Source organism: Oryzias latipes, chromosome 2 (genome assembly GCF_053564925.1).
Source record: "Oryzias latipes strain Hd-rR chromosome 2, Olatipes_Hd-rR_3.1".
NCBI lineage: Eukaryota > Metazoa > Chordata > Actinopteri > Beloniformes > Adrianichthyidae > Oryzias > Oryzias latipes.
The window spans coordinates 19394171-19403129 of NC_136238.1; the positions used below are offsets into that span (position 1 = coordinate 19394171).

Sequence of the window (8959 nt, forward strand, 5' to 3'; positions counted from 1 at the left end):
CTGAACCTTTTTTCTTCAATGATTTGTGATTTTCATTGGTGTCCATGGATTACATGAAATCTTTCCACCTTTATCCACCTTTGATTGGCTACTGGGTGTGGATTAAAACCTGATAACCGATCGGTGAAAAAATAAGTTCCGGTCACCTAGCTTAAATGTTTTGTATCACTGCGCCGGCATCTTTAAAACAACCTTTTGCTTCATCATTTGGACAAAAAAAGCGGTAAGAGGTGAACTTTCTCTCTGAACTGATGCTTTATTCAACCCATCGGAAAGATCAGCATATATATATCGCCGGATCTTGACTGCAGCGGTGATCCGCCGCATCTTGTAACATATAATCCGCTTTTTGTGAGAGAGGCGATCTAAATCGGGAAAAAAACAAGAATTAAGGACTAAAAACTGGTTAATATGAATTGCTTTTGTAAGTGACCATGGTATAAGCGGGTTAACGGCCTTCGAAGTGTGCGTTATTACTTTTTAACGCACACTTCGAATGCTTCGCGTCGGACAGTTCAGGCTTCCACGGCGTGCGTTTACAAGTAATAACGCACACTTCGTCGGTCATTAACCCTTACTTATCATGGTAGGGAGAACACGTCATTGCAAGGGTGGGGTCATCTAAGATAGCACAAAGGATACAGAAACCCAAAATGCCCGACATTCTACTTTGTAACAAAAAATGACTACATTTTGCAAATATTTAATAATCAAAGCTTCTTTATTGGTTTCACATTGGTTGTCACTGTTTCACAGTAATGTTGCTGAGCACACCAATAAAGTTATGCTAACTTTTACATTTGAACAGAAGTACATGTAATTTGATTGATACGCTTTCTTTGTTTTTCCTTTTTACCCGAATAATTGGGGGAAAAAATGCAAAGATGACCTTCTCAGGACTCATTGATATCCCTTAGTTCAATTTCAGATTGTTACTTAGAATTTAATTAATCAATCAATCAACTAACTCACTTTTAGTGAAGATGCAGTTATAAGTAACTGGACTGGCTGAAGTAGTCTGGCCAGTGCTTAGGAAAAAAAAGCTAATCTCATAGCGGCTTTGTTAATAGAAGTAAGATCGTTTGGATCTTACTTCTAGAGTTACAGTGGGGGATTATGGCTGATTTGAGGTTGCTGTTCGGTTGTGGATCCACTCCAAATAGTTCGAGACTCTGGTGTATATCCCATAATTCCCTGGTCGAGCACAGCCCTTTCCCCAGCTGACGATGCCCAGCAGAAACACTGTCTTCCTGTACTCTGTCACCAGGGGACCCCCGCTGTCCCCTTTACACGAGTCTGTCCGCCCGTCTAGATACCCGGCACAGAACATGTTCTTGGTGAGAGCTACCCCGCTCTCTTCTATGCAAGTCTGCGTCCGCAGTCGTGGAATCTTTGTGCGCCTCAGAACGTTCGAAGTGGGCCCGTGCTCACTCCGCCTCCCCCAGCCGCTCACTGTGTGCATGCTGACCGACCACAGATCGCGCTCAGCCAGGACACGGGTTGGCAGGCAGACTGGGAGTGCGTACGGGGTATATGTGATGGGGGAAGCTAGCCGGAGGAGGGCGATGTCATTGTCGACGGTGGTTTTTGCGTAGTTCGGGTGCATGAGGATCTCTGCCACCTGGATGATCTGCTCCGTGGATTCATTGACCGCCAGGTTGTGTTCACCTGAAGGTCAAAGGACAGAAGTGAACAGTTGTCATGGGTTCGTGTTGCACTACTGAACACAGTAAAAGCTTAAAAGAAACAACATGGTAAAACATTATATTTGTCCTAAAATAACTGCAGTTGTTATAATCCAAGTCATTCCACGGCAATACATTTAATTTCAGATACACATAAACACACATATAACAACACATACAGATTAATAACACATGGAAACATCTAACAGGTATTTGTCACTTTTTTAACCCTTGTGCTATCCTAGGCACTTTAACATTGGGAGTTGGGTCATCTAGACCCACTAGACCTTTTTTCTTTAATGATTTGTGATCTTCACTGGTGTCCATGGATAACATGAAATCTTTCCACCTTTATCCACCTTTATCATGGTAGGAATAACACGTCAGTGTAAGGGTGGGGTCTTCTAAGATAGCACAAGGGTTTCTCAAATTCTGTTCAGACTATTCTAATGCCAGATTTTCCAAGATGCATTACAAAAAATGGCCAAAAGTTGAAAAAATTGATAATTTATGTGTTACTCCTGAACTGAAGCAATGGGCAACAATGGAGATGAGAAACTCTCATCCGCCACGACAGAATGTGACACACAATCAAGAATGTTTGTTCATGAATGTGCATATACAGCCCACGGTGTTCCCACTGGAAAAGCAGGGAGGGGCCTCTTTTCCTGTTTCTATTGTTCACTAGCGCATGTCTGCCACCTACAGTTGGAAGAGGCTTGTTGCGAAATGTCAAAGTGGTGCAAATCTTGCGACTTTGGCACAAAACGGAAACGCTAGCATCCTCGCAATGGCGAAAATGGATTACCATCGTGTCAGGAGAGTGGCCTAGATTTAGTTATTTTTATCTGAAAGAAACAAACGCAGATGTCCTCAGGCTTGTCGCCGTATGTTGGTCAACAAGATAAACCAAACCCATACATATCTACCAAATCTGAGTCCTTGATTGGTTAAAATTCAACCTAGTTTAACTGGCGACACTCGTTTCGGGCGTAGAGCCTGAAAACAGTCGTAAAAACTCGTAAAAATTCTAAAACATTAAAAAACTAAATTACATTAGATCTTATTAAATATTTTAATCGAAAAGATGGTATAGATGTCCTATAGAACAAAAGAATTAAATAATGTTTATTAGTCAAAACTGTAAAAAAAAAAAAACAGGTTTGAAGTTTTCTTTTGAATTCAATTTAATGACTGAAAAGAGATTTTTTAAGAACTCACCTGCTATGATTTTCAGGAACTGCTTGTCTGTGTCTTCCAGACAGTGAGACGCTGTGAGGATCCATGTGGGCTTATAAATCACTCCTCCACAGAAACCTTTACCTTTATAGACCAGCAAAACCTGGAGAAAGAAATATGTGTTGATGATGTGTTATAATATGATAAAAGCAAAACTTAAACATTATTTTTATGCTTAGGTTAGGCATTTCGTTTTGAAAGTTTTTTCAGTTAGCAAATGATCTTTGACCTTTGCTGAAAAGGAAAGTCTTCGCATTTGACACTCGTCAATAATTCCAACGTTTGTTAGAATTTTCTTTATTTTTAAAAAGATAACATTTGCTTTTTCATTTCAATCAAAGTAACTCTGTAAGGGACTTATAGTTTCCCCATTTGCTCATGACTTGTGTCTGTCTTTAAGGTTATATTTGTACCACTAGAGCGAAAAATCTGCATTTATGTGAAAGAGTGTACATCTAGGTGACATTAAAATGATAATCCATGGATTTGAAATATAAATCCAGCTTTTTGATGACAGTAATGAAAAATTAGATAAAAATAAAGTGTTTCAAATGGGACTTCTGATTGAACAATTAGCAAAAACATTAATTACATATAAAAAAAATTCAGATGTTATAAATGTAAAAAGATAATGACCTTTTCTGTATCTATATTTACTGAATATGTTTTGCTAAACTGGAAATTGGAAACAGCTCTTGAACCCAGTAACTGACTCTCTGATTGGTTAGATTACGCAGCAGTCTAACCAATCAGAATAAAAAGAGACAACCACTGGTTCTCATTCACCCAGTTACTAAAATTGTAGTTTCTACCAGACCAGAAATGCATCCTGGTTTTGTCTATAGCCAATGAACAACGAAGTGTACTTTCAGCCCACCTGCCAGGGGCATTCACCTTTGGGACACTCGGTTCCTCCCACGATTCGAAGATGCTCCTCTTGTTTGTGTCCCTGCAGAACAGGAACCATTCCACAAGCTATTGGTTCTGAAATTAAAAGAGGCAAGCAGAGATACTTATTCCCTCATGAAGAATCAAGGGGTTGTCTGTATGACACGTATGTGCTTACCTACTTCACCCTTAATAACCCTTTAGTGTTGTAAACGTGTTTGCTATGACCTGCTGTCCGCAGCATGCCCGTAGAAAATACTGGCTTGGTACGAAATGTTGAGATGGTACACATTTGGTGAATCTTTCTCCAGGCTTTTTCTCTCTCAGCCCTATGCCAATATATGAAAGACTTGGTGTCATAGAATTCTGGACTTTGCACAAGCCGCACTCATTAATTTCAAATGGTTGGTACTTCCGTGCTTTGAAAAGGACGCTACTCACACGTCACTACCAAAGCCCAGTCCCTGATTGGACTGGTTCAAATTTTGTTTTGCGTTCAGTGGTGGCAGGTTTTGTATGTAGAAAGGACTGTAGGAACCCTATTTAGCAATGTGTCCTGTGGGTGTCGCTGTTGTCATTTTTTGCTGTATTAACCCTTGTGCTATCTTAGATGACCCCACCCTTACATTGACGTGTTCTGCCTACCATGACAAAGGTGGATAAAGGTGGAAAGATTTCATGTAATCCATGGACACCAGTGAAGATCACAAATTATTGAAGAAAAAAGGTTCAGCGCACTGTCTAGTGGGTCTAGATGACCCCACTCCCAATGTCGAAGTGCCTAGGATAGCACAAGGGTTAAAAATTGAGGTCGATCACCTGACCTCAGACAGGTGTGCGTCAGCCAGATGGAGAAAAGGTTTTTTACCGCTGGTGCGGGAAATGAAGTAAAAGAAGTCAAATCCGTTTTCAGTAATCCAAATATTAAAGAAACTTAAAAAACAAGAGTAGCGAAGTGTGAACGTGAGAGTATTGATTGCGGTAACACAAAACGCCCATTTACATGCTTTTATACACAGAGAATTCATTGGAAGTGGCCGCTCATAAACACGTTTCCAAACCTGGTGTGAATGTTGTATTAAAAAGATAAAGATAAAGACCAATGAAGCGGTTCAGAGTTGTGGAGAAGTTTGATATGAGGGTAGATGGTGTAAAAGAGGAGGATGCAGTCGACAGGATTTGATGGAAGCGGATGATTCGCTGTGTGACCTGAACTCGTCATGATGTGTTTGATGTGGACCGGCCTGTCTTCCAGTTCTCCCTGGTCATCTTGCCGCTGATTCACTGACTCAAGTGGTTTCACATCCTGATTGACTGAACACGTCTGGTTTAGGCAGTCAGCATCAGGCAGCCCAGGGAGAGCTGGAAGACAGGCAGGGTTGAGGCTCTTGAGGACCAGAGTCAGCCAGTCCTGATGCAGAGGAGGAATCATGTCTGGTCAGACACACTTCAATAAATAAATGAAAAAAAACTACAAACCTTTTGCGACACAGCTCTGTCCATCATCACCCAGAGAGTAGCCATCTGCACACGAACAGTTCAGTCTTCGGCCAAACGCATCTTCATTGCAGAAATGTTCACACGCTCCATTCTGGACCAAACAGCTGTCTGACTTCGTCTTATGCTCTAAACACAAGTTCACATCTATAATCCTGGAAGTTGATCCTTCAAGCTAGAAGCAGGTTCTTTGTTCTCACCCTGATCACAGTTAACTCCTCTGAACTGGGGCAGACAGAGACAGGTGTAGGACGAACCATCTGGGATGCAGGTCCCACCGTTCTGACAGGGTCTGGGCTTACAGCTTTCTGGGACTTGGGCAAAAAAACTGAGAGTACAGATGCTGCATAGAAAATCTTTAAACTAAGAGAGTGAACTCTGTTCTTTATGACCAAACTTGACTTTTAAAGCGCATCAACAGAAGAAATTTTGATGGAAGAATTATGCTTAACTTTTAAAAACAAAAGACCACAAAGATCAACCCCACTGTTTTAAAAGGCTGACTCTTTGGACAGGAACACACTCTCACAGTGAAATCTGGCTCCTTGCTTTAAACTGGGGAATTGTATGTGTTTTATAATTGTTCTGTTTTTTGTTTTTTGGTCATTCTATTGCTTTTTAAAATGGAAACTGTTTTTATGTTATACACTTTGAGTTACATCAGTGGGGAAAGTTGATTTGATTTGAAGGGGGGGGGGTCTAAGGGCGGGGATGCCCAGTTTAGTTTAGTCCGTTTAGTTTAGCAATCCGCTATTATATTTTATAACCTATTTTATTTGATATTTTGTACGGTTGAGACAACTGGGTTATTATATGGAGTATTTGGTATTAGTATTTGGTTTCTAAACCTAAGTTACGTAACTATTTAGCGACATAACTTTTTTTTTTATTTGAAAAAGATTGTATTTGTGAAGTAGAAAATACACTGGGTGCTCTGCTCCATTCTGACGCATCCCCTTGTAGATGAATACATCCATTCCGAGCTGGAATCTGACTCAAAACGTTGCCATTTTTGTTAAACAGTAATGTTAGGCGAGGAGTGTGAGGGACCGTAAGCTAGCAGGAGAGCATGTCAACAGAGAGCTTTCGGTCATGGGTGATGGGAAGGGGAGCGGGGTTGCTCCACACCCACAACTCTCGGGCAAATTTCTATGGAACTATGTCCTAGAAAACGACACAGTGCTATTTATTTAGGCTGAAAACTGCATTAGAATAATTAAAAGACTACTGGGTAAGGTTTGAAAATAGATCAAAATATGATCGGAGTGGGACTTTAAATGTTAGTCTGAGACGCAGTATTGCAGAAGGCAAGATCAGAATAATTTCTCTCAAGTTCAAACTATCATTAAGAAACAAAGAAGATAGAAGCTTGTAGATTCTGAGAAATTTAGTAGACTTACTAGAATAAACCTTCCAGAACTCGTTCTATGGAATAGAGGACAAAAATTAATATCTGACTTTGTTCAAAACAAAGAAAGCATTACATTTTCACATATATTTTGTATTATAAATACGTTAGGTGATTCTGGCAAATGCCTGTTCATAATTCCTGCAATTATACTTTATCAGTATAAATTTTCATCGGGGAGTTCCTTCTGATAACCATCCAGCAGGGAGGTGAAACCTCCAAGCCTGAGGTTCTGTGAGCCCCCACCGTGAGCTCCACGTGTTCGAACACCTCCCGGGCCTCCTCAAAGCTGCACTTCTCCTCTATGCACTCCCTCTGCAGGTCTCCCTTCTGCAGCTCCTCAAACCAGCCCGAGTTGTACCGGCGGGACCGCTGCAGGACGCCATTGGCCTGACGTGTGTCCAAGAAGACTGGAGGGAAGACAGGAGGGAAAGTAGGGAGGCGGGTGAGTCAGATAAAAACTGTCTGGAGAATTTTAATTTGATAGTTTCGAGAAACAAAGATTAAAAAACAAAATCCCCTCAGTATTGATGAACTGATACTGAAACAAAAATGTTCACAGGACAAACAAAAGCCTTTTATTGTGAAACTGTAAAAAGACGCAAATGGCCACAAGGGGCTCTAAGCAATGACTGTTAATTAACAATGGACTGCGTGACCCCTCCCCCCTGGCGTTCCAAACAGGAAGTACATGCTGGCTCCAAAAAGCCAAAATCCCATCGAATTTTATTCTATTTTCACGATATTTCTTTTTAATTGTAAGTTATTATTGTTATGAATTGACCAATCAGACGGCTCAATAATAGTATTTGGTCTCACGTCAAATGTTTCATTGACAATTCCCCCGAGCCAGCTTGTAAATGGTAAGGGTGTGGCCTTCCAACAAGCTCACTCTTGATTGGTCAGTGTTGTTGCCATAGAAACAACTCAAACTGACTTTGACTGGCATCCATATTGCAAGAAAATACATAAATATAAAAGCATTTTCAGTGGATGATGTCACACTCACTCAGTACAGTTCTCTTATTCAGTAAAAAATATATATAAATTTGTCACAAATCACTGTTTTTAGATTAAATTTATTACAACCCTTATGACAGGGAGATCTGTCACATCATCTTTGACTCAAAAATGTAAAGTAAAAAGATTAAAAACATTAATTTAAATAATTATTAGTAATAATATTTCCTTCTTCTCCACACTTAAAATTCTACTTACTCCTACAAGATTGTTCAAAGCTGCTTCGTTTTGTATTGCTCTAGTTTAAGATGAGTAACTTGTCACATGGATGACTTTCAAAACTTTCCCTTTAAATTTTCTAATTTCTGTTTTGGTTGGAATGAACAAAAACTTGTCCTTCAGCGCCACCACCAGGTAACTTTTAATCATCTTGTCAATCTCAAACCAATTTTCCCTGTCAGCAGGACAAACTCAGCTGGCATGTTATCCATGAATAATCTAATAATCATCTGCTGAACATTGATTGGTTGATGGAGTCAAATGGGACTTTCTCACCTGAAGCAGGCCAGCAGCTGTGGAAGCAGAAAACCAAAATGAAGAGGAATCGAAGCCACATGTTGGGTTTCATTTGTCGTCCTTCGTCTCTGTGAGCCTGGAAGTTCAAAGTCTGGCCCCCTTAACCCACCCACCCACCTATCCACGCTGCCATGGATCCATGGTCAATCTGGTGATGAAATCCAAACTGACCGATGCCCTTTGCTTTGTGACGGAACGTTCTACCTTCAAACTTGGATAAACAAAATGTTCTCCTGTATTTTTTATTCTCTTTGTGTATGTAGCTTTTATTTTATAATCACAGATATACGGTTTATCACAGCTCAGCCGAATTAATTTGTGTATGAAATGCTATTTCTCTGGGTAAAAATGAACTAAAGCCACATACCATGTGGATTTGAGAAACACTTACTTGATTATGTATCTGAGGACATCATGGATCAACATATTAGGCTATATAGTGCATCCCAATGTCATGTGCATAGTTTTTTCAGCTTTTTCTTAATTCTTCGTTGATGCACATTTGGCAGAACTGACAGCCTCAAGACGTTCTGAATATGATGCAACAAGCTTGGCACCATTGTGTTTGAGCATTTCCTCTTTGAACGTCCCTAGCTCCATCATGTTGGATGGGAAACGACAATGCAATTTTCCCTTTATCCAGATATGTTTAATTGGAATTAAATCTGGGATCTGGCTGGGTTCACTTAAACCTTGTGCTATCCTA

At 40.3% G+C, this 8959-nt stretch overlaps 1 protein-coding gene across 1 annotated transcript; it reads right to left on the bottom strand.

Moving 5' to 3' along the window:
* Positions 1-702: 702 nt before the first annotated feature.
* Positions 703-8366, bottom strand: LOC101155013 (coagulation factor VII). The gene is made up of 8 exons (XM_004066450.4): positions 8233-8366; positions 6964-7127; positions 6710-6734; positions 5510-5623; positions 5292-5438; positions 3802-3908; positions 2907-3027; positions 703-1668 (listed from the first exon to the last, which is right to left on the bottom strand). The coding sequence occupies exons 1-8, from the start codon at positions 8303-8305 to the stop codon at positions 1115-1117; spliced, it is 1305 nt and encodes a 434-aa protein (XP_004066498.1). The 5' UTR covers positions 8306-8366; the 3' UTR covers positions 703-1114.
* Positions 8367-8959: the final 593 nt, after the last annotated feature.

Bases quoted from the DNA above. Each gene is read 5' to 3' on its own strand.
- LOC101155013 (XM_004066450.4), bottom strand. From the start codon at position 8,305: ATGAAACCCAACATGTGGCTTCGATTCCTCTTCATTTTGGTTTTCTGC. The intron at 5,624-6,709 runs GTAAGTCTACTA...TTTTTGCCCAAG, and splicing joins GTTCTGGAAGGTTTATTCTA to TCCCAGAAAGCTGTAAGCCC. The intron at 1,669-2,906 runs GTGAGTTCTTAA...TTTGACCTTCAG, and splicing joins GTTCCTGAAAATCATAGCAG to GTGAACACAACCTGGCGGTC.